Source organism: Mus caroli, unplaced genomic scaffold, assembly GCF_978045245.1.
Source record: "Mus caroli unplaced genomic scaffold, Mus_caroli_1 scaffold_1, whole genome shotgun sequence".
NCBI lineage: Eukaryota > Metazoa > Chordata > Mammalia > Rodentia > Muridae > Mus > Mus caroli.
The window spans coordinates 1,167,469-1,193,656 of record NW_028227256.1 but is presented as its reverse complement, the minus strand read 5'-3'; the positions used below and the strand labels follow the sequence as shown (position 1 = coordinate 1,193,656).

At 40.2% G+C, this 26,188-nt stretch overlaps 1 protein-coding gene across 1 annotated transcript in view; it reads left to right on the top strand.

The window, feature by feature from the left end:
- The window catches only part of Rp1 (RP1 axonemal microtubule associated), a 408,574-nt gene that overhangs the window by 348,368 nt on the left and 34,018 nt on the right, over positions 1-26,188 (top strand). The window contains exon 26 of the mRNA XM_085835373.1: positions 2,590-2,809. Within this exon, the coding sequence (XP_085691499.1) occupies positions 2,590-2,809 (220 nt within the window). The remainder of the gene's footprint in view (positions 1-2,589; positions 2,810-26,188) is intronic.

Sequence of the window (26,188 nt, the reverse complement as noted above, 5' to 3'; positions counted from 1 at the left end):
CAACTTATTAGAAAGATACTAAGAAATAAGATAAAGAGATTTAGAGAGTGATGATCACAGAAGTCTTACCCAGCTATATTTTTTGTTTATACTTACAAAGGCAGACAGATTCCTAAATTCAGGGTCCATCTGTGACAAAGCAAAGTTAGGCCTAGGTGTGGTAGAAATGGTAATTTCAGGACTTCAGGACTGGGTCCCTCCCTCTCCGGACAACCAGCTAGTTTATCTTCTGAATAAACAGAGGCAGGCAGATCTCTGATTTCTTTTGCAATGTTAAAAGAACATGTGTGCTTACTGTCTCCTAAGAATTAAAGGTCTGGCATGACGGGATGCAGATTCATAGGATAATCAAAAGAAACCTCGAGTAAATGACTGGATTGAAATTTAAAATAAAAGACTGGACTTATGATCTGCAAGAAATAAGCAATTCAGAAAAGTTTTTAGAATAGCAAGAGAGAACTGCTTGAAGAACTGTCTAGACCAGAGAATAGAGAGACAGAAAGCAGAACAGAGAGAAAGCAGTCTGGAAAGCAGTTTTCAGCAGAACATAGGCCACCAGCTTGGACTCACCATTTGACTTCAGGTCCTTTGTTTTCACTGCTCCCAGAAAAGCCTTCTCTCAGAACCCATTTCTAAGTTGAGGCTGGTCCTTGGCAGAGTTACTTTCAGGGTATGGGCACTTTTTCTCTCCCAGCAGGCTATACCTGGGAAAACCTAACTAAGTTTTCTAAGTAGGAACTAGGACTTTCATATAGCAATGAATCCCCCATTTTAGTCTTCTCCAGCCTGGAGCAAATATGAGGTTTAAGCAATCAACAAGCCCAGCTGGAAAGATATTTTACAAGGGGGCACACCTAAATCCCCAAGATAGCTTAGGGGTCAGTCACTCATGGCAGTAATTTAGTGTTCATACTACAGCATCCTTCCACAATCATTTACCAACATTTATTTTTACCAGCAATATTAATATTATCAAGATTTTCTTCTGTGAGTTCTCATTTGATCTTTTTTGTTTGGTTTCAGACTGGGACAAGAGACTGAGGTGAATATTTTACACACCAAAGCAGACCTGGCCTCCAGGTTCTCGCAGCATCCCTCACTCCCTACCTGGCATACCCTGTCTACAACTTTCCAGCCCAGGGGCAGGGATGTCTTTTCCCAAGAGGCTCCTCCCTCTATAATTCAGATCTCTCTCTCTCTCTCTCTCTCTCTCTCTCTCTCTCTCTCTCTCTCTCTCTCTCTCTCTCTCTCTCTCTCTCTCTCTCTCTCTCCTTCCCTTCTCTTTTTTTCTTCTCTGAGTGCACCTCCTCTCTCACCTCCTCTCTCCCTTCCTTGCTGCCCTTTCCCATGGCCACTTCTTTGGCCTTGGTCCTTGGAGTCAGGGAATTGGCCCACCTGAGGGCTAATAAACCTGCCTTTAATATAATCTAATCTGGTATGAACTGGCTCATTGGTGGTATCAGGGAAAAAACCCATCACTTTTCTGTTGTCATTAGATTACATTAGATTTAGACATTTCTTTCTTTGTTATTAGTACAAAATTCTCAATGACAAAGCAATAGTTACTAATATTTTTTATAACACCATGTCTCAACTGGTGGGTTGTGACCCCTTTAGAGGTCAAACTACCTTTTCAGAGGGGTTGCACCTAAGACCATCCGAAAGCACAGATATTTATATTATGGGTCATAACAGTATAAAATTACATTAATGAAGCAGCACCAAATATAATTTTATGGGTGGGGTCACCATAACATGAGCAACTGATTCTGGCAATAGCCAGAAAGGTTTGGAAGCTTCTAGAGCCTTTTGAAGATATGCTAGCAAAATCAACATTCTGACTGTGACTTTTAAGGCCTTCAAGGGAAGACTTAGCTGAGCCACTCTGTTCAGAATTCAGCTTCACAGAACAAGAAAAAACAAATTCTGGTTTTAAGTTTTTAACATTGGGGTCATTTGTTACAGCAGATTAAAAAAAAGGGTGAAGAATATAAGTGATCCAAATTTAAATATAGCCCGTATAGTAATTTTCAAAAGAAAAATATTGATTTTTTTTCTGGATAGTGAGTAATAGGTGTAATTATTTGTTGTATCATTTCACTGGGTGCGTGGACGAGATGTGTAAGAGAATTCAGCTATATTGCCACCTCTATTGGAAATCCAGTTTTTGTTTCTCTTTCAATGTTGCATGATCAAAATAACTTTTCTTTCTTCAAGTTCTGACTTTAACAGCAAAACTCAACCAATTACACCAAATAATTCAATTACCATATTCCTTCAGGTGTCAGTAATAAATAAGTATCAGTATCAGTAATTTCTGAAAAGTGTTCTTTTTTCAAAATAGTAATGGGAGAGTTGCTTAAAAGAAGAAGAAGTTAAACCAAGATTTCTGCACGCTCAGTGGATAAGCACCTCACTTGAGTTTAGAACATCATTTCATCTATTACCTGTAGATAGTTATAAGGGAAACTAAGGTGTTTTATTTTTTTAAGGAAATATCAAATTCAAACTGAGTATCAATTTGCCATTTGAAAAAAATCAAACTTCAAAGGGAATGATTTTTATTTCCCTTTTCCTCTTGTGTTACAGATTCATCTTACAGATATTGGTGAAATCTACAAAATTCGCATTGGTCATGACAACAGTGGGGATGATCCCAGGTGGTATGTGGAGGAAGTTATACTTGAGAATATGGCCACATGTGACCTACTTTGTTTAACTGTTGATTCCTGGATATCTGAGAGTGAAGATGATGGGGACACATGGAAAGAGGTGCCCACTGTAAGGGCACACAGAGGGCCACTTCCGGGTATGTAACAGCATTTTCTTGAATGTTTATTTTCAAAACAATGGTAATTAAGATTATTTAGGATAGAGGTGGCTCTTTTTTCTATAAAAGACCAGACACTACATATCTTATACTTTATGAGCCATGAAAGTATCTGACAGAACGGCTCAGCTCCTGAGGCACAGTGAGGCACTGTTATAGATAATACACAATCAAAAGCAAGGGAAACATATTATGGACACTGAAATTAGAGTTCCCTATAATATTTACTTGTCAATATATCCTATTCTGTTTAAATTTTCTTAAAACTACTAACAAAAATAGAAAGCCTTCTTTATTCGAGGGTTGTACAAAAACAGGCAGCATGCAGTTGTAGCACACAGGTGTTGTGAGGACTTCCTAACCTGTCTGGAAACACCGGTTTTGTGTTTATTCAAGATAATACAGATATAGATAGATACAGATATAGATAGAAACAGGGTTGTACAGAAGACCAACTCATTTTGAAAGGGCCTTTGCGCCGGGCGTGGTGGCGCACGCCTTTAATCCCAGCACTCGGGAGGCAGAGGCAGGCGGATTTCTGAGTTCGAGGCCAGCCTGGTCTACAAAGTGAGCTCCAGGACAGCCAGGGCTCTATAGAGAAACCCTGTCTCAAAAAACCAAAAAAAAAAAAAAAAAAAAAGAAAGGGCCTTTGCTCAAAGGAGACTTTTTTTATTAGCTATACTACGGAAATAAACATTAGCAATCATGAACTCAGGAGCACCTAAATTCATTTACTAAATATTTGTTATTGTTGCCAATCTTAGTTTGGGTTTCTATTGCTGTGAACAGATACCATGACCATGATAACTCTCTCTCTCTCTTTTTTTTTTTTTTTTTTGTCTTCAAATGTTTATTTGCATACACTGGATTTTGATTTCATGTAGTATTGAGAAATTTTACTTCTCTTTCGAGTTTTTTCAAATATGATAGACCAAACAGAGACAGTCATTAATTAGCCTCAAACCATCATCTGTATCTTTTTTAATAACATGGAAGTAGAATTACTGTATGAGGATCAGCCTTTCCTGGCACAATTAATCCTTGCTCTATTTCATGTTTCTTATCTGGTGAGCAATGAACATAGTTTTTTTCATATCAACCCAAAGTCATTTTTTTTGTCTTCTTTTCTCAGACTCACATTGAAATGGCATAGCAGACATTGCTAGTGCTACTTGCTTTTCTTCTCAGCCCTTATTTTCCTTATGGGAGTTTTCTGACTTCCAGACATAACCATTTATATTTTTTCTCCTTGAAGTCTTCTTTTGGCTTGGTGCCTCCTATTTATCTCTTACAATACCACATTGAAAGTTCTATTGAATTAATAATGTCTAAGTATAGCTCTCAGATCATGGCTGGCATAAGTTGGTAGATAAAAACCCCAGGTTCACTTGACAGACAGTTTGGATATGTGTGCTCCACATTATCTCCATAATTTCACAAAGGGACTTAGTCCTGTCCCAAGCCCATTTGTAACTTGAGTGCTAACTCGTCCTTCAGACACAAGTATCATTTATTTACCTTTTCTTGGGATTACTTCCCTGGTTTTCTTCTGAATTTTAATGAACAATCCTTGTGTTAAAGTCTACTTCTCAACACAAGTAAGTGGATGTGTAGATCCTCTGTCAATCAGTGTCTAGTATTGGTCTTCTTCTGGATCATGTAAGAGGGATTTTGCAAGCCCTTATAAATAGTTAAAATATAATTTTTTTCTTCTCTTTTCTGGGATCACTGAGAAGAAGGGTTTAATTTAGACCCATGTTGCTCAACAAGACAGATATAGGACAAGCAAATGAAAGCTATGAAATGGCTCAGAAAGGAAAAGATTTGGGATTTCTTTGGTGAGTTAGATCTGTATGCTTCATTGGTGGGTGAGTTTACAATTCATGGATACCAAATTGAATTTAAGTGGAGGTAATAACTACTGTATTTTCACATTAGGGTATACTACATGAGCTTTCTGACTCATACACTCTTGAAACTTGGTTTTAAATATAAAATAACACAGCACTGGGAAAGGCGAAAACAGCATCTGAGGATATTATAAAATAAACAACAGCAACAACAACATGTTTGTTTAGTTGTGGTGGCAGAGTTTAGGAAAGTATTCATTTCCTGTAACTTAATAAATGGCTCCATTGAACTTTGAAAGTTTTGAGGTACAGAACAGTTTCTTGTAACCCAGCATACAGATGGTCAGACCTGTCAGGAAATTGAGTCACAGAAAACTGAAGTCTCCCTCAGAAAGAATTATGACACAAGTATGTGGCTTTCCAGGGTCTTCCTAGCCTTCCCCATGGATAAAAGTTTAAGCAAAGTAAAACTGCATTTTCTTAAAACTCTGTCAAAGATTTAGTGGGGATAATTTTCTAGCTATTATTCTTAGTTTCCCATTATTTTTTGAATTTTTTCTTTTTTATTACGTATTTTCTTATTTTACATTTCAAATGCTATCCTGAAATTCCGCAATACCCTCCCCCCACCCACTCCCCTACCCACCCACTCCCACTTCTTGGCTCGGTTGTTCCCCTGTATTGAGGCATATAAAGTTTGCAAGACCAAGGGGCCTCTCTTCTTAATGATGGCTGACTAGGCCATCTTCTGCTACATATGCAGCTAGAGACACAAGCTCTGGGGGTACTGGTTAGTTCATATTGCTGTTCCACCAATAGGGTTGCAGACCCCTTTAGCTCCTTGGGTACTTTAGCTCCTCCATTGGGGACCCTAAGATCAATCCAATAGCTGACTGTGAGCATCCACTTCTGTGTTTGCCAGGCACTGAAATAGCCTCACAAGAGACAGCTATATCAGGGTCCTTTCAGCAAAATCTTGCTAGTGTATGCAATGGTGTCTGCATTTGGAGGGTGATTATGGGATGGATTCCCAGGTACAGCAGGCTCTAGATGGTGTATCCTTTCGTCTCAGCTCCAAACTTTCTCTCTGTAAATCCTTCCATGGGTGATTTGTTCCCAATTCTAAGAAGGGGCAAAATGACCACACTTTGGTCTTCATTCTTCTTGAGTTTCATGTGTTTTGCAAATTGTATTTTGTACCTTGGATATTCTAAGTTTCTGGGCTAATATCCACTTAACAGTGAGTACATATCATGTGAGTTCTTTTGTGACTGGGTTACCTCACTGAGGATGAACCCTCCAGGTCCATCCATTTGCCTAGGAATTTCATAAATTCATTGTTTTTAATAGCTGAGTAGTATTCCATTGTGTAAATATACCACATTTTCTGTAACCATTCCTCTGTTGAGGAACATCTGTGTTCTTTCCAGCTTCGGTTTATTATGAATAAGGCTGCTATGAACATAGTAGAGCATGTGTCCTTATTACCAGTTGGAACATCTTCTGGATATATGCCCAGGAGAGGTATTGCAGGATCCTCTGATAGTACTATGTCCAATTTTCTGAGGAACAGCCAGTCTGATTTCCAGAGTGGTTGCACCAGCTTGCAATCCCACCAGCAATGGAGGAGTGTTCCTCTTTCTCCACATCCTCGCCAGCATCTGTGTCACCTGAATTTTTTACCTTGGGCATTCTGACTGGTGTGAGGTGGAATCTCAGGGTTGTTTTGATTTGCATTTCCCTGATGATTAAGGATGCTGAATATTTTTTCAGGTTCTTCTCAGCCATTCGGTATTCCTCAGGTGGGAATTCTTTGTTTAGCTCTCTACCCCATTTTTAATGGGGTTATTTGATTTTCTGGAGGCCACCTTCTTGAGTTCTTTATATATATTGGATGTTAGTCCCCTACGTTATTTAGTACAGGTAAAGATCCTTTCCCAATCTGATGGTGACCTTTTTGTCTTATTGACAGTGTCTTTTGCCTTGCAGAAGCTTTGCAATTTTATGAGGTCCCATTTGTCTATTCTCGATCTTCCTGCACAAGCCATTGCTGTTCTATTCAGGAATTTTTTCCCTGTGCCCATATCTTCTAGGACTTCCCCCACTTTCTCCTCTATAAGTTGCAGTGTCTCTGGTTTTATGTGGAGTTCCTTGATCCACTTAGATTTGACCTTAGTACAAGGAGATAAGAATGGATCAATTCGCATTCTTCTACATGATAACCCCCAGTTGTGCCAGCAACATTTGTTGAAAATGCTGTCTTTTTTCCACTGGATGGTTTTAGGTCCCTTGTCAAAGATCAAGTGACCATAGGTGTGTGGGTTCATTTCTGGGTCTTCAATTTTATTCCATTGTTCTACTTGTCTGTTGCTATACCAGTACCATGCATTTTTTAATCACAATTGCTCTGTAGTACAGCTTTAGGTCAGGTATGGTGATTCCACCAAAGATTCTTTTACCATTGAGGAGAGTTTTTGCTATCTGAGGTATTTTGCTATTCCAGATGAATTTTCAAATTGCCCATTCTAAGTCTTTGAAGAATTGAGTTGGAATTTTGGTGGGGATTGCTTGAATCTGTAGATTGCTTTTGGCAAGATAGCCATTTTTACTATATTGATTCTGCCAATACATGAGCATGGGAGATCTTTCCATCTTCTGAGATCATCTTTAATTTCTTTCTTCAGAGACTTGAAGTTCTTATCATACAGATCTTTCACTTCCTTAGTTAGAGTCACACCAAGGTATTTTATATTATTTGTGACTATTGTGAAGGGTGTTGTTTCCCTAATTATTTTCTCAGCCTGTTTATCCATTGTGTAGAGAAAGGATATTGACTTGTTTGAGTTAATTTTATATCCAGCTACTAAACTGAAGCTGTTTATCGGGTTTAGGAGTTTTCTAGTGGAATTTTTAGGGTCACTTATATATACTATCATATCATCTGCAAATAGTGATATTTTGACTTCTTCCTTTTCAATTTGGATCCCCTTGATCTCCTTTTGTTGTCAAATTGCTCTGGCTAGGACTTCAAGTACTATATTGAATAGGTATGAAGAAAGTGGGCAGCCTTTTCTAGTTCCTCTGATTTTAGTGGGATTGCTTCCTGTTTCTCAATATTTAGTTTGCTGTTGGCTACTGCTTTGCTATAGATTGCTTTTTATCATTTTTAGGTATGGGCCTTGAATTTCTGATCTTTCCAAGTCTTTTATCATGAATGGGTGTTGGATTTTGTCAAATGCTTTCTCAGCATCTAACAAGATGATCATGTGGTTTTTGTCTTTGAGTTTGTTTATATAGTGGATTACGTTGATGGATTTCCATATATTAAACCATCCCTGCATCCCTGGAATGAAACCTACTTGGCCAGGATGGATGATTGTTTTGATGTGTACTTGGACTCGGTTAGCAAAGATTTTATTGAGTATTTTTGCATTGATATTCATAAGGGCAATTGGTCTGAAGTTCTCTATCTTTGTTGGGTCTTTCTGTGATTTAGGTATCAGAGTAATTGTGGCTTCATAGAATGAATTGGGTTGAGTACCTTCTGTTTCTATTTTGTGGAATAGTTTGAGAAGAACTGGAATTAGGTCTTCTTTGAATATCTGATAGAACTCTGCACTAAACCCATCTGGTCCTGGGCTTTTTTTGGTTGGGAGACTACTAATGACTGCTTCTATTTCTTTAGGGGATATAGGACTGTTTATATCATTAACCTGATCCTGATTTAACTTTGGTACCTGGTATCTGTCTAGAAATTTTTCCACTTCATCCAGGTTTTCCAGTTTCATTGAGTATAGCCTTTTGTAGAAGGATCTGATGATGTTTTGGATTTCTTCTGTTGCTATGTCTCCCTTTTCATTTCTGATTTTGTTAATTAGGATGCTGTCCCTGTGCCCTCTAGTGAGTCTGACTAAGGGTTTATCTATCTTGTTGATTTTCTCAAAGAACCAGCTCCTCTTTTTGATAAGTCTTTGAATAGTTTTTCTTGTTTCCACTTGGTTGATTTCGCCCTTCAGTTTGATTATTTCCTCCTATCTACTCCTCTTGGGTAAATTTGCTTCCTTTTGTTCTAGAGCTTTTACGTGTGTTGTCAAGCTGCTAGTGTGTGTTCTCTCTAGTTACTTTTTGGAGGCACTCAGAGCTATGATTGTCTATGATAACTCTTATAAAGTAAAACCTTTAATTGGGTTAGCTTACAGATTTAGAGGTTTAGTCCATTATTGTCATGGCAGAGAGCATGGTGGAATGATAAACATGAGACTTGAGCAAAAGCTCAGCGTTCAACATCTGGATCAGCAGGCAGCTGGAAAAAAAATGATACTGGGCCTGGATTGAGCATCTGAAACTTAAAAGCCTGCATCCGGTAACACATTTCCTCCAACAAGAACATAACTTCTTCAACAAGGCCACACCTACTAATAGTGCCGTTCCTTATAAACCTATGGGGGCCATTTTTCATGAAATCACTCCATTGCCTAAAAATGAACTCATAGCCTGCCTTACTTTTTTTCTCTGTTACCTGTGTTACTGATAATCATCTTGATTTTGTGTTCAATATTGTACTGGAATGTTTCTCTTGATAACAGTTATTAGATGGCTATATAGACAATAGAGAATATATATGTATATGTACATGTGAATACTTATTACACTTGTGTGCGTATGGCCTTATGTACATGTACGCATGAGTATACACTTGTATATATGTATGCTAATTAAGTGTTTTTGTGTTTGTGTAAAAAAATGAGAACATATGAATATGGGTGTGTGTGTTTAGTGTCTCAGGCCTCTTTTTTTTTTTTTAATACTTAAATCTGTTGATTCTAAAGAAGTTTCTAGGGTTTCTGAAACCATACTGACTGAGTTTTTGCCTTGGTCTAGTGGTATGTATATCTGTGTTGAACTGGATAAATTAACCTGCTGTTGACAAAAACATTCTCCTGTATATAATAGACATAAGAACAGTGTTTATGTCAAAGAATGACTTTCAGATCATGAGAAAAGTCATTGATAATATACAGGTTAATATACTTAGCAATATTCCTAGCAGGTCTACACAGGAATACCTTATTGGCATTTTTATTGTTATATTTCCACATGTATTTTTAAAGACAGTACTGTTTTCTGATGAACTTTATTATTTAAGTTCTATTAGATTATTTTGTGGGTTATTTTGCCAGTAGTCACTAGTTGGAGTATTTCATAATTTGCTACCTGGAAATAAATGTGTGAAACATTTTTATGTGTTAAAGAAACAATGTAAGCAGGAAATGGAATTGTACTTTAAGTGGACTATTGATTTGGGACTAATTTAACATGGGCATCAGTAAGGCTCAGCACGATTCCATGCACCTTCCCCAAACTAGCTAATGAAGCCTCATCCATTACTTCCTGCTTCGAGGGGTTGTTTCTTATTGAAGCAAACTAACCCATTCTTAAGGCTCCTTTTCCAACAAAATTAGGTAATAATGGGAACTTATATCTAAGATGACACAAATTCTCATTTCTCTCAGCTTCTGGCAAATCAAACTAGTATCTGATTTCGCAGGTTAAAAAAAGTATACTCGAGGGTTGCCTGACACCCGCCAGCTACCCACGACCCCCGCCGCAGGATTTTGGGACTGCTGGTGAGTGGAACACAGCTTCTGCTCCAATCCAATTGCGCGGGACCTGAGACTGCATTAGTTAGAGAAGCAGAAACCGGCCTGAGTAGGACCACAGGCCTCATCCGGCCCAATCAGCGCCAGGGTAGCGGGAGCGCAGGGTTGCCTGACACCCGCCAGCTACCCAGGACCCCCGCCGCAGGATTTTGGGACTGCTGGTGAGTGGAACACAGCTTCTGCTCCAGTCCAATCACGCGGGACCTGAGACTGCTCTGGTTGGGGAGAGAGAAATCCGGCCTGCCACAACCCTCTTCCGGTCAGAAAAGCACCAGGGCAGCTGGGGCACAGGGTCAGCTGACAATCGCCAGCTACCCACAACACCCGCCACAGGATCTAAAGACTTCTGGTGATTAGTTAGGGAAGCAGAAACCGGCCTGAGTAGGACCACAGGCCTCATCCGGCTGGATCAGCGCCGGGGTAGCGGGAGCACAGGGTTGCCTGACACCCGCCAGCTACCCACGACCCCCGCCGCAGGATTTTGGGACTGCTGGTGAGTGGAACACAGCTTCTGCTCCAGTCCAATCACACGGGACCTGAGACTGCTCTGGTTGGGGAGAGAGAAATCCGGCCTACATAGGGCCACAACCCTCTTCCGGTCAAAAAAGCACCTGGGCAGCTGGGGCGCAGGGTCTGCTGACACTCGCCAGCTGCCCACAACACCCACCACAGGATCTTAAGACTTCTGGTGAGTGGAGCACAGCTTCTGCTCCAATCCAATTGCGCTGGACCTGAGACTGCATTAGTTAGGGAAGCAGAAACCGGCCTGAGTAGGACCACAGGCCTCATCCGGCTGGATCAGCACCGGGGTAGCGGGAGCTGCAGGGTTGCCTGACACCCGCCAGCTACCCACGACCCCCCCCCCCCTGCCGCAGGATTTTGGGACTGCTGGTGAGTGGAACACAGCTTCTGCTCCAGTCCAATCACGCGGGACCTGAGACTGCTCTGGTTGGGGAGAGAGAAATCCGGCCTACATAGGGCCACAACCCTCTTCCGGTCAGAAAAGCACCTGGGCAGCTGGGGCGCAGGGTCTGCTGACCCTCGCCAGCTGCCCACAACACCCACCACAGATCTTAAGACTTCTGGTGAGTGGAGCACAGCTTCTGCTCCAATCCAATTGCGCGGGACCTGAGACTGCATTAGTTAGGGAAGCAGAAAACCGGCCTGAGTAGGACCACAGGCCTCATCCGGCCGGATCAGCGCCGGGGTAGCAGGAGCGCAGGGTTGCCTGACACCCACCAGCTACCCACGACCCCCGCCGCAGGATTTTGGGACTGCTGGTGAGTGGAACACAGCTTCTGCTCCAGTCCAATCACTCAGGACCTGAGACTGCTCTGGTTGGGGAGAGAGAAATCCGGCCTACATAGGGCCACAACCCTCTTCCGGTCAGAAAAGCACCGGGGCAGCTGGGGCGCAGGGTCAGCTGACACTCACCAGCTACCCACAACACCCACCACAGGATCTTAAGACTTCTGGAGAGTGGAACACAGCTTCTGCTCCAATCCAATTGCACGCGGGACCAGAGACTGCATTAGTTAGGGAAGCAGAAAAACGGCCTGAGTAGGACCACAGGCCTCTTCCGGCTGGACCAGCACCGGGGTACCGTCAGCTACCCACGACCCCCGCCGCAGGATTTAGAGACTGCTGGTGAGTGGAACACAGCTTCTGCTCCAATCTTTAAATAGTGACAACGATAACAACTAACCCCAGAGATTACCAGATGGCGAAAGGTAAACATAATAATCTTACTAACAGAAACCAAGACCACTCACCATCATCAGAACCCAGCACCCCCACTTCGCCCAGTCCAGGGCACCCCAACACACCGGAAAAGCTAGACACGGATTTAAAAGCATATCTCCTGATGATGATAGAGGACTTCAAGAAGGACTTTAATAACACACTTAAAGAAATGCAGGAGAACACTGCTAAAAAGGCAGAAGACAATAAAGAGGAAGCACAAAAATCCCTTAAAGAATTGCAGGAGAACACTGCTAAAGAGTTACAAATCCTTAAAGAAAAACATGATAACATAATCAAACAGGTAGAAGTCCTTACAGAAAAACAGGAAAACACATCCAAACAGATGATGGAAATGAACAAAACCATACTAGACCTAAAAAGGGATGTAGACACAATAAAGAAAACCCAAAATGAGGCAACACTGGAGATAGAAACCCTAGGAAAGAAATCTGGAACCATAGATACGAGCATCAGCAACAGAATACAAGAGATGGAAGAGAGAATCTCAGGTGCAGAAGATTCCATAGAGAACATCGGCACAACAATCAAGGAAAATGTAAAATGCAAAAAGATCCTAACTCAAAACATCCAAGAAATACAGGACATAATGAGAAGACCAAACCTACGGATAATAGGAGTGGATGAGAATGAAGATTTTCAACTCAAAGGACCAGCAAACATCTTCAACAAAATTATAGAAGAAAACTTCCCAAATCTAAAGAAAGAGATGCCCATGAACATACAAGAAGCCTACAGAACTCCAAATAGACTGGACCAGAAAAGAAATACCTCCCGACACATAATAATCAGAGCAACAAATGCTCTAAATAAAGATAGAATACTAAAAGCAGTAAGAGAAAAAGGCCAAGTAACATATAAAGGCAAGCCTATCAGAATTACACCAGACTTTTCACCAGAGACTATGAAAGCCAGAAGATCCTGGACAGATGTTATACAAACACTAAAAGAACACAAATTCCAGCCCAGGCTACTATACCCAGCCAAACTCTCAATTAACATAGATGGAGAAACCAAAGTATTCCACGACAAAACCAAATTCACACATTATCTCTCCACGAATCCAGCCCTTCAAAGGATAATAACAGAAAAAAACCAATACAAGGACAGGAACCACGCCCTAGAAACAACAAGAAGGTAATCCCTCAACAAACCTAAAAGAAGACAGCCACAAGAACAAAATGCCAACTTTAACATCAAAAATAACAGGAAACAACAATTACTTTTCCTTAATATCTCTTAATATCAATGGACTCAACTCCCCGATAAAAAGACATAGACTAACAAACTGGCTACACAAACAAGACCCAACATTTTGCTGCTTACAGGAAACTCATCTCAGAGAAAAGGATAGACACTACCTCAGAATGAAAGGCTGGAAAACAATTTTCCAAGCAAATGGCATGAAGAAACAAGCTGGAGTAGCCATTCTAATATCTGATAAGATTGACTTCCAACCCAAAGTCATTAAAAAAGACAGGGAGGGACACTTCATACTCATCAAAGGTAAAATCCTCCAAGAGGAACTATCAATCCTGAATATCTATGCTCCAAATACAAAGGCAGCCACATTCATTAAAGAAACTTTAGTAAAGCTCAAAGCACACATTGCACCTCATACAATAATAGTGGGAGACTTCAACACACCACTTTCACGAATGGACAGATCATGGAAACAGAAACTAAACAGGGACACAGTGAAACTAAGAGAAATTATGAATCAAATGGATCTGGCAGATATCTACAGAACATTCTATCCTAAAACAAAAGGATATACCTTCTTCTCAGCACCTCATGGTACCTTCTCCAAAATTGACCACATAATTGGTCACAAAACAGGCCTCAACAGATATAAAAATATTGAAATTGTCCCATGCATCCTATCAGATCACCATGGACTAAGGCTGATCTTCAATAACAAAATAAATAATAGAAAGCCAACCTTCACGTGGAAACTGAACAACACTCTTCTCAATGATACCTTGGTCAAGGAAGGAATAAAGAAAGAAATTAAGGACTTTTTAGAGTTCAATGAAAATGAAGCCACAACATACCCAAACTTATGGGACGCAATGAAAGCATTTCTAAGAGGAAAACTCATAGCTCTGAGTGCCTCCAAAAGGAAACTAGAGAGAGCACACATTAGCAGCTTGACAACACACCTAAAAGCACTAGAACAAAAGGAAGCAAATTCACCCAAGAGGAGTAGACGGCAGGAAATAATCAAACTCAGGGGTGAAATCAACCAAGTGGAAACAAGAAAAACTAATCAAAGAATCAACTAATCAAGGAGCTGGTTCTTTGAGAAAATCAACAAGATAGATAAACCCTTAGCCAGACTCACTAGAGGGCACAGGGAAAGCATCCTAATTAACAAAATCAGAAATAAAAAAGGAGACATAACAACAGATCCTGAAGACATCCAAAACACCATCAGATCCTTCTACCAAAGGCTATACTCAACAAAACTGGAGAACCTGGATGAAATGGAGAAGTTCCTAGACAGATACCAGGTACCAAAGTTGAATCAAGATCAGGTTAATGATCTAAACAGCCCTATATCCCCCAAAGAAATAGAAGCAGTCATTAATAGTCTCCCAACTAAAAAAAGCCCAGGACCAGATGGGTTTAGTGCAGAGTTCTATCAGACCTTCAAAGAAGATCTAATCCCAGTTCTTCACAAACTATTCCACAAAATAGAAACAGAAGGTACTCTACCCAACTCATTCTATGAAGCCACAATTACTCTGATACCTAAACCACAAAAAGACCCAACAAAGATAGAAAACTTCAGACCAATATCCCTTATGAATATTGATGCAAAAATCCTCAATAAAGTTCTTGCTAACCGAATCCAAGAACACATCAAAACAATCATCCATCCTGACCAAGTAGGTTTCATCCCAGGGATGCAGGGATGGTTAAATACACGGAAATCCATCAACGTAATCCAGTATATAAACAAACTCAAAAACAAAAACCACATGGTCATCTCCTTAGATGCGGAAAAAGCATTTGACAAGATCCAACACCCATTCATGATAAAAGTCTTGGAATGATCAGGAATTCAAGGCCCATACCTAAACATGATAAAAGCAATCTACAGCAAACCAGTAGCCAACATCAAAGTAAATGGTGAGAAGCTTGAAGCAATCCCTCTAAAATCAGGGACTAGACAAGGCTGTCCACTTTCTCCATACCTATTCAACATTGTACTTGAAGTCCTAGCCAGAGCAATTCGACAACAAAAGGAGATCAAAGGGATACAAATTGGAAAAGATGAAGTCAAAATATCACTTTTTGCAGATGATATGATAGTATATATAAGTGACCCTAAAAATTCCACCAGAGAACTCCTAAGCCTGATAAACAGCTTCGGTGAAGTAGCTGGATATAAAATTAACTCAAACAAATCAATGGCCTTTCTCTACACAAAGAATAAACAGGCTGAGAAAGAAATTAGGGAAACAACACCCTTCTCAATAGTCACAAATAATATAAAATATCTTGGCGTGACTCTAACTAAGGAAGTGAAAGATCTGTATAATAAAAACTTCAAGTCTCTGAAGAAAGAAATTATAGAAGATCTCAGAAGATGGAAAGATCTCCCATGCTCATGGATTGGCAGGATCAACATTGTAAAAATGGCTATCTTGCCAAAAGCAATCTACAGATTCAATGCAATCCCCATCAAAATTCCAAATCAATTCTTCAACGAATTAGAAAGTGCAATCTGCAAATTCATCTGGAATAACAAAAAACCTAGGATAGCAAAAACTCTTCTCAAGGATAAAAGAACCTCTGGTGGAATCACCATGTCGGACCTAAAGCTCTACTACAGAGCAATTGTGATAAAAACTGCATGGTACTGGTATAGTGACAGACAAATAGAACAATGGAATAGAATTGAAGACCCAGAAATGAACCCACACACCTATGGTCACTTGATCTTCGACAAGGGAGCTAAAAACATCCAGTGGAAGAAAGACAGCATTTTCAACAAATGGTGCTGGCACAACTGGTTGTTAACATGTAGAAGAATGCGAATCGATCCATTCCTATCTCCTTGTACTAAGGTCAAGTCTAAGTGGATCAAGGAACTTCACATAAAACCAGAGACACTGAAACTTATAGAGGAGAAAGTGGGGAAAAGCCTTGAAGATATGGGCACAGGGGAAAAATTCCTGAATAGAACAGTAATGGCTTGTGCTGTAAGATCGAGAATTGACAAGTGGGACCTCATGAAACTACAAAGCTTCTGCAAGGCAAAAGACACCATCAATAAGACAAAAAACCCACCAACAGATTGGGAAAGGATCTTTACCTATCCTAAATCAGATAAGGGACTAATATCCAATATATATAAAGAACTCAAGAAGGTGGACTCCAGAAAGTCAAATAACCCCATTAAAAAATGGGGCTCAGAACTGAACAAAGAATTCTCACCTGAGGAATACCGAATGGCAGAGAAACACCTGAAAAAATGTTCAACATCCTTAATCATCAGGGAAATGCAAATCAAAACAACCCTGAGATTCCACCTCACACCAGTCAGAATGGCTAAGATCAAAAATTCAGGTGACAGCAGATGCTGGCGAGGATGTGGAGAAAGAGGAACACTCCTCCATTGTTGGTGGGATTGCAAGCTTGTACAACCACTCTGGAAATCAGTCTGGCGGTTCCTCAGAAAATTGGACATAGTACTACCGGAGGATCCAGCAATACCTCTCCTGGGCGTATATCCTGAAGATGTCCCAACCGGTAAAAAGGACACATGCTCCACTATGTTCATAGCAGCCCTATTTATAATAGCCAGAAGCTGGAAAGAACCCAGATGTCCCTCAACAGAGGAATGGATACAGAAATTATGGTACATTTACACAATGGAGTACTACTCAGCTATTAAAAAGAATGAATTTATGAAATTCCTAGCCAAATGGATGGACCTGGAGGGCATCATCTTGAGTGAAGTAACACAATCACAAAAGAACTCATACAATATGTATTCATTGATAAGTGGATATTAGCCCAAAACTTAGGATACCCAAGATATAAGATACAATTTGATAAACGCATGAAACTCAAGAAGAATGAAGACCAAAGTGTGGACACTGTGCACCTTCTTAGAATTGGGAACAAAACACCCAGGGAAGGAGTTACAGAGACAAAGTTCGTAGCTGTGATGAAAGGATGGACCATTTAGAGACTGCCGTATCCAGGGATCCATCCCATAATCAGCTTCTAAACGCTGACACCATTCAATACACTAGCAAGATTTTGCTGAAAGGACCCAAATATAGCTGTCTCTTGTGAGATGACGCCGGGGCCTAGCAAACACAGGAGTGGATGTTCACAGTCAGCTATTGGATGTATCACAGGGCTCCCAATGGAGAAGCTAGAGAAAGTACCCAAGGAGCTAAAGGGATCTGCAACCGTATTGTTGGAACAACATGATGTACTAACCAGAACCCCGGAGCTCTTGTCTCTAGCTGCATATGTATCGAAAGATGGCCTAGTCGGCCATCATTGGAAAGAGAGGCCCATTGGACTTGCAAACTTTATATGCCCCAATATAGGGGAATGCCAGGGCCAAAAGAATGGGAATGGGTGGGTAGGGAAGTGGGGGGCGCTATGGGGGACTTTAGGGATAGCATTGGAAATGTAATTGAGGAAAATATGCAATAAAAATATTAAAAATCAAAAAAAAAAGTATACTCATTTAGAAGAGAATAATTTAAAAATTAAGATGAAAGAATAATGCTATCTCAATATTTGGGATTTAAGTCAAAACTGGCACCTGTGAGCAAGCAGCATTCTGGTATTGAGTGTTGCCTGTTTGGGGCATTCCTCATGTGCTAGCTTGGGCTCTGATGACATCAAATAAGTCCACAGCAGCAGCTATGGACAACTGAGTTGAAGCTTCTCTGTCCTGGGCTCAAGAGGAGAAAGAAGCAACACTAAACTTTAATAGTTTTGGGACTGTCTTCCTATCTTTCAAAATATTCCCCAGTCAGCTCAAGAAAGGTTGTTGAAGAACTTTCTAAAGTAAGTGATTAATATTTAGTTTAGAGTTCCTAGTCTACATCACGCCCTTGGTTCTGCTAAAAAATGATTTTTTTTGTCTTTTTAATTTAGTGGCATATGATGAGTGGTTTCCATGAAGGTTATACTTTCACTCTGAGCCCATTAATTCTGTAATTTTGCCTCTCCTTTTCAGAATATTACTGGAAGGCTTTCAAAAGTCATGATGCTTAGTACCAGTAGTCTATAAATCACTACTCTTTGGAGGCCGAACCTAGATTGCTGGTGGGACCAGAGCCTTTTTTACTCCCAGAGTGAGCACTGCCAAGTTCAGCTGGTTACATGCCTTCCTCTGATTTATTCACAGTCTAGCATTCTGGCAAAGAGCAGTGCCAAGGACTAGCTGACTGCCCTTGGTTTGTTGTCCTTAAAGATCTTTAGTTAATGACCTAGCAGGGGTGCCCAAGGCTGATTAAAAACACCAACTCAGCTCACTCACCATGGCTACTATGGAAGCTCCAGCTCCAGCTCCAGCTCCAGGCTATCTTCAGAACAGATGGATGATAAAATGAGGTGAAGCTTGAGGTCACACCCTTGGGTGAAGGAATGTTTGATGCTGAACTTGGGCTCAAGGGAAGATGGAAGGCACAACACAAATAGTAACTCCCAGAGGCCACATGAAAATATTGCTGTGGTCAAACAGGGTCTGCTTCAGAATATTTTCACTGAAAGTAGGAAACTTTTGCTCTACCCCCAGACAATGAACTGTGGACAACAGAGACTGCTGTGCAAAGGAGGATCAGCCTTTCTTAGGGATGAGACTCTTTATTGATTGTTCAATGCAAACTGCTCAGCCCTGAAGCCATATACACACTGTTGTGTGTAGTTTTGTGATACCTGTTTTTGCTCCAAGAAGTGGCTGTGGTACTAGCCCCCTCCCAGCTTCCCTGGAATCCATGGATAAAACACACACACACACACACACACACACACACACACACACACACACAGTTGTTCACTTTCAACTTGCCTTCTTGGAACAGTTGCAGGGAGTTACTATCTCCCACCTGGAAAAGCATGCCCATATCATTACTCTTAGCTTTGTTCCTCCTACCTGCCCTTACTTTTGTCAGTCAGTTGAGTCTACCCCCAGCAAGACATCTCTGACCACCCAGGCAGCCATATGCCCTTACTCTCCCACGCCTACCCTGAGACCTCAAATGGTTGCCTGGTACTCCTCTCTACACAGCCTGGTGAACTACCTTCTCTTCTGTGTGCATGTGGTAGACACTCAACTAAGTCCCCTGGCCCATCCTCTCCACTAGCTTCCCTGCCCCCTTCTTTGAGAATATTTAACTGTTCTAATGAGAACAGGGACTATAAAGAACCTTTGCCATTAGTATAGCCTTTTTAAAATCCACGAAGAACAATCAAATAACATTTCTCTTCTTGGAACCCTCCACAGTTTTCCTAGCTGATTGGGTCTATAATTAGTAGTAGTCCTCATGATGTCGGTCAAGGTCCTATATGGGTTTCTACCTATTGGCAGGTCTCCTTAATCTTCCCTAGTGGTTCCTGATTAATATGCTGGAAACCAACAGCCTCCCTCTACCCAGTTTGTTCACCTGATTTCCTGCCTCTGGGAAAACCTACATGGCCAGTTCCTCCACCTTTGGCCTCAAATCTAAAAGAGCTTTTCAGTGATTTCTTCCTGCCTGACAAGGCTCTGCAAAACAGCTAGGAATTCCACTTTCCCATCTGTTATTCATTTTTCTCTATAGCTGTCATTTTCTTTTCATCAACAAGAGAAATAATCAAGCAATAAGTACATGTAGATCTACTAGAACCCCAAATTCCTTTGGGCACACTGCTGTGCTACATTTTAGGAAAGACAGCAAGTGAACTACCTGCACATGTTTTAACACTCTGAGTCACATTCACCATCTGTTCTGACTCTGATTTCTTTACACTGTTTGTGTCAACAGGATCGCTACAAAGTAAGTACTAAGAAAGCTTAATTCTTGGAGACAGGAGATAAAGCTCATAAACAGTCCATTAGTAAAATGAAAATAAATATTGGGCCCAGAGGTTCATGCTCCAGAGTTTGTCTTCAGATAGTACAGTGCTATTGATGGCCTGGGCATGGGTACTGGACCCACCAGGATCCTGCTCCTGACCTCTCTGCTGTTCTGGCAGCTTGCAGGCAGTGGCACAATGCAGGTGCTTATATGTAGAGAGGACTGGTTCCCTGCAGGAAGAAGGCCATTCCCAACAGCCTTCAAGTCAAATTTATTCAGAATCACATACATATATTTGGGCCTCACCACTACAAATGAGGGGAGTTCTCTAAAGACAAGTATTGTTCTTTTGCTCCTTTCTCATTAGGAAAGTATAAAAACAAAAAACTTGCACTCACTAAAATACTGCATTTGCTGAGACAAGGATTGGGGATGTAAATGATAGTTTTTGACTTTCTGGCTTTCTGTTTGGGGTTTTCTATTTATAGGTCAAGTCATCCAAGTGTGGCAGGACCTGAAACATATCCAGAGCTTGTTTCCCAGGAGGATGTTAGGGTGCTGAGATGCCATGGCCTAGCACAGTTTGAAATATAGAGGCTGCCTGGCCCAGAAAATGTTTAAGAGCACTATCTATAAATCTGGCAGCAAAATATTTTAAGTGGTCTAAGTCCACATAGGAGCTGCTGGAAGTTCTGGGATTCTATAAGTTCTATTGATCAGTAATCGTATTTGTTCCTAGCATAATACTCTTCACAGTGGTTGCCTCAGACCACCAGAAAACACAGATATTTACAGTAGAAAAAATTGCAGTAGTAATTTTAGTAGTAGTAAAAATGCTACATAGTAGCAATGAAAATAACTTTATGGTTGGGGGGTTACCAAAAATGAGAAACTGTATTAAAGGATTGCAATGTTAGGAAGGTTGAGAAACACTGCCTTATAGCACATAGTCCCTGAATGTCTTGCATTTGCACAGTGATATATATTCATGAATCATTTGCCATGGAAATTTTAGCTATGTATTGCACCAGGAGAATGTAAATCTGTAACCTTACAGATATAGCTGGAGGATTGTTCTTCTTCCCTTCTTCCTTCTCTCTTCTTTTTTCTTGTGATGGATTTGTATACCTGTTGGTAAATATTTCAGCTCTAGCTTTACCACTCTACTTCTGAACTACGTCACTAACCCTAGAAGGATATGTCTACACAAATCCAATCATTAATTTTGTAAATAGAGGCAAGTCGGATAGTATTGTAGAAAGGGAGTGAATTATCTTCTGGATCATATGCTGTCCAAAGATGAAAATGAGGAAGCATTGTAAATGAGCTATCTCAGGAGAATTTTCTACATCACTGATTGGCGTAAAGGTCGAAGAACACTAGCTATAATTCTGCACCCAACATATTTATCCTATAGTACTAAGAGGTAATTTATTACAGGACTTAGAGGGTAAGAATATGGGAAGCCAAGTTACGACCCGCTATATCAGCCCTTGAGAATCTAAGACAAGCCCAAGTTGTCCAATATGTACTAGGAACCAAGAGAAATGCTGGGATGAAAACCAACTTCCCTTTACCCTGATGGTGGCACCAATTTAGGGATCTGGGTTTTTCATATCTAAGAATATAGATATGGTTAAAGCCACAGATGAAGAAAGATACTGGGAACAGAGCTTCCAGTGCACACTAGATAATTCATACTTGAGTCAGTTTGGTGCAATGAGCATTGAGAAGTAACCAATAGTTTTAGGCAGATGAACAGCCTTTGTTTATTCTGTAAATATTTACATGTGCCAAGAACTAAGAGTTCTGAAATAGATAGGAGCTCTGCACCTATAAAACAAGGAGTTTGGGGGCAGTAGGCAGAGATGCCCTATTCACAGATGAGCACAAACTGGGAGAAGTGTAGTCTCTGCCCACTCTGACTAGGCCAGCAGCTTGGGTTACAGAGAGTCCGTTGGACACAGTCATTGCTTGACAGACTACTTAGTAATTTCAGGTAACTTTAAAAGACAGAATGGCAGATGTTCTTTTACTGCCTTATTCAAAATCACCTTTAAATTAGGAAAATTGCTTCCGGGGATTTCTGTGGCAATAGTTTTCTATATCTATGAAGAAAACCGCCTGTCTTCTCTATTTCATTATAGAGTTTTGATACAGACAAGTGACTGTATCACACATCAGTCTGTGTCTTGTCACGTTATTCTTCTGGAGATGACATAATTTTGTGCTCAGTACCTCTTTGCTGCATTTAGTATGATATCTTATATTGGCTTAGTAGTGGTACTCCTCTTCAGAGATGTACATTAGTTCTTAGAATTCTATGTACCTAGTGATGTGTAGCTGTCTGGTGGGAGTTAACTCTGTTCAGTTTTATAAACAAACTTGAGATGTCTAAATTTGTAAAACACATGTCATTCCAGATACTTTTGAGATTGGTTGTCCTCAGCATCCCCTTTGCATTGAATAATTGAGGAATAGATTACCAAGATCAAGGGAAGCTTCTATTTTAAATTGAATTTTTTTCTACACACTATAGTCAGATCACAGTTTCTCCTCTCACATCTCCCAGACCCTCTCACCTCTGAACCCATCCAAATCTACTTTTTATTTCTCTCTGTCTTTAGAAAACAAATAATCAAATAAAATACTATCAAACCAGAAAGATAGAATGAACAAGAGAAAATAAAAAAGGAAGAAATCATAATATATGAATACAGAGGTATACACCCAATCCTTCACATAAAAACTCGTAAAAACACAAAATCCGAGAACATAATGTATAAGAAGACAGTTAAGTTTTTTAAAGTCCAAAGTATTGTGACATAGAAGATCTTATAACTAAGTTCATTTTGTGTTTTCCATCTGCTGCTCTGCATGGAGCTGGTCCTTAAGTGTGGTTGGTATACCCAGTAAGACTATTAGAGAAAAGTCACTTTTCTTTTACAAGGGATTGTCAATTGGAAGCAGAGTGTGGGTTAGGGATCAGGGCTTGTATTGATTTCTTCTGTCAGTGCTGGAACCCTGTCTGGCTTGGACCTGAGTAAGCCATGTGGACTCTGATACCTTCTCTGTGAGGTCAAATATGCATTAATTAGTCTTGTTATGTCTGTAGGGCACTATTTGCTTGGTATCTTCCATTGGGCTCTTACAACCTTTCTACTTCTTCTTTGGTATAGTATCCTGAGACCTGAGGGGAGGGGATTAATAAAGACATACTGCATATTCCAAGATTCCTCACTTGTTATAAACTACCCAGTTGTAGGTCCCTATATTATCTCCAATTCACTACAGGGGAAGATTTTTGATGATGACATGACCAATTAGTATATAAGAAGTCTACTAATATTTGTGTGCTTGTTTTATTTATTTTATATCTTGCTAGTTTGCCAAAAGTATCAGCTGTAGAAGCTTTCTAATGGAGTTTCTAGGTTTGTTTATGTATATAACCATATCATCTGCAAATTAAGATATTTTGACTTTTTCCTTTCTTATTTGTAAAATCTTGATTTTCTTCAGTAGTTTTATTGCCCAGGCTGGGTCTTCAAGCAGTGTAGAAGAGAGAAGACAACCTAATTTTGTTCCCAATTTTAGTAAAATTGCCTTGAGAACAAAAAACTTCTTGATCTGGCAGTATAAGAGATGATCCTTCAAATGAAATTAAAATAAAAATACTATACTAAATATGTTTTGTAAAAAATTGATTCCAATTTCTTTATGCATTTCTTAAAAACAACCCTGATAATTAAGGATGTTGAACATTTTTTCAGGTGCTTCTCAGCCATTCGGTATTCCTCAGGTGAGAATTCTTTGTTCAGCTCTGAGCCCCATTTTTTAATGGGGTTATTTGATTTTCTGGAGTCCACCTTCTTGAGTTCTTTATATATATTAGATATTAGTCCCCTATCCGATTTGGGATAGGTAAAGATCCTTTCCCAATCTGTTGGTGGCCTTTTTGTCTTATTGACGGTGTCTTTTGCCTTGCAGAAGCTTTGCAATTTTATGAGGTCCCATTTATCAATTCTCGATCTTAAAGCACAAGCCATTGCTGTTCTATTCAGGAATTTTTCCCCTGTACCCATATCTTCGAGACTTTTCCCTACTTTCTCCTCTATAAGTTTCAGTGTCTCTGGTTTTATGAAAAAATGTTCAACATCCTTAATCATCAGGGAAATGCAAATCAAAACAACCCTGAGATTCCACTTCACTCCAGTCAGAATGGCTAAGATCAAAAATTCAGGTGACAGCAGATGCTGGCGAGGATGTGGAGAAAGAGGAACACTCCTCCATTGTTGGTGGGATTGCAAGCTTGTACAACCACTCTGGAAATCAGTCTGGCGGTTCCTCAGAAAATTGGACATAGTACTACCGGAGGATCCAGCAATACCTCTCCTGGGCATATATCCAGAAGATGTCCCAACCGGTAAGAAGGACACATGCTCCACTATGTTCATAGCAGCCTTATTTATAATAACCAGAAGCTGGAAAGAACCCAGATGTCCCTCAACAGAGGAATGGATACAGAAATTATGGTACATTTACACAATGGAGTACTACTCAGCTATTAAAAAGAATGAATTTATGAAATTCCTAGCCAAATGGATGGACCTGGAGGGCATCATCCTGAGTGAGGTAACCCAATCACAAAGGAACTCACACAATATGTACTCACTGATAAGTGGATATTAGCCCAGAAACTTAGGATACCCAAGATATAAGATACAATTTGCTAAACGCATGAAACTCAAGAAGAACGAAGACCAAAGTGTGGACACTTTGCCCCTTCTTAGAAATGGGAACAAAATACCCATGGAAGGAGTTACAGAGACAAAATCTGGAGCTGTAACGGAAGGATGGACCATCTAGTGATTGCCATATGCAGGGATCCATCCCATAATCAGCTTCCAAATGCTGACACCATTGCATATACTAGCAAGATTTTGCTGAAAGGACCCAGATATAGCTGTGTCTTGTGAGACAATGCTGGGGCCTAGCAAACACAGAAGTGGATGATCACAGTCAGATATTGGATGGATCACACGGCCCCCAATGGAGGAGCTAGAGAAATTACCCAAGGAGCTAAAGGGAACTGCAACCCTATAGGTGGAACAAGAATATGAACTAACCAGTACCCCGGAGCTCTTGTCTCTAGCTGCATATGTATCAAAAGATGGCCTTGTCGGCCATCACTGCAAACAGAGGCCCATTGGACTTGCAAACTTTATATGCCCCAGTACAGGGGAACCCCAGGGCCAAAAAGTGGGAGTGGGTGGGTAGGGGATTGGGGGATGGGTATGGGGGACTTTTGGGATAGCATTGAAAATGTAATTGAGGAAAATACCTAATAAAAAAATTAAAAAAAAAACAACCCAATACCAGTTATGACAATGATTGAACCTTTCTTATAAAAGTGTTCCATTGGCCACCATGTAAAAGGTCTAATCAACTTCACAATTGAAGCTTTACTGAATTTAATTGTACTCAACCAACTTAACTTTAAAACAAAATAAAATAAAATAAAATAAAATAAATTTTTTGTTAGACATCTTAATAATTTAAACTCAAAGTGAGCTCTGTATCTCCTGTATGAAGCTGCCTTTCTTTTAATCTAAGTTGATCACTGTGGGTTCCCCTTCTGTGCTGTGTCCAGATGCATCTTCTTCCTATAGATTGGATATTGGACCTTAAAAACAAACAAACAAACAAACAAACAAACAAACAACAAAAAAATCCCCACCCCATTTACTTTCTGCTTCTCTTAGGTGTGATGTGCTTTACAGAGTACCATGAACTGTCTCCTGAGAAGATGTCACACTATACACAAAATATCTGATTTTCAGATGTACAAACTCTATGCTCTTCAGAGCCAAGCATATGGCTCTTGTTCTTGTCCATTTTAACACTTTTTTCTTCTTCCAGGGTCTGTGACAGTTTGTGGGGACAGAGTGTCTCACCTCCCTGAATCAGTCATTCCTAGATATTTTAGACAATAGTCCTTCCATCACTCCGGCTTAAGATATAGAGAAGAAACTGAAAGAGAGAGGAAA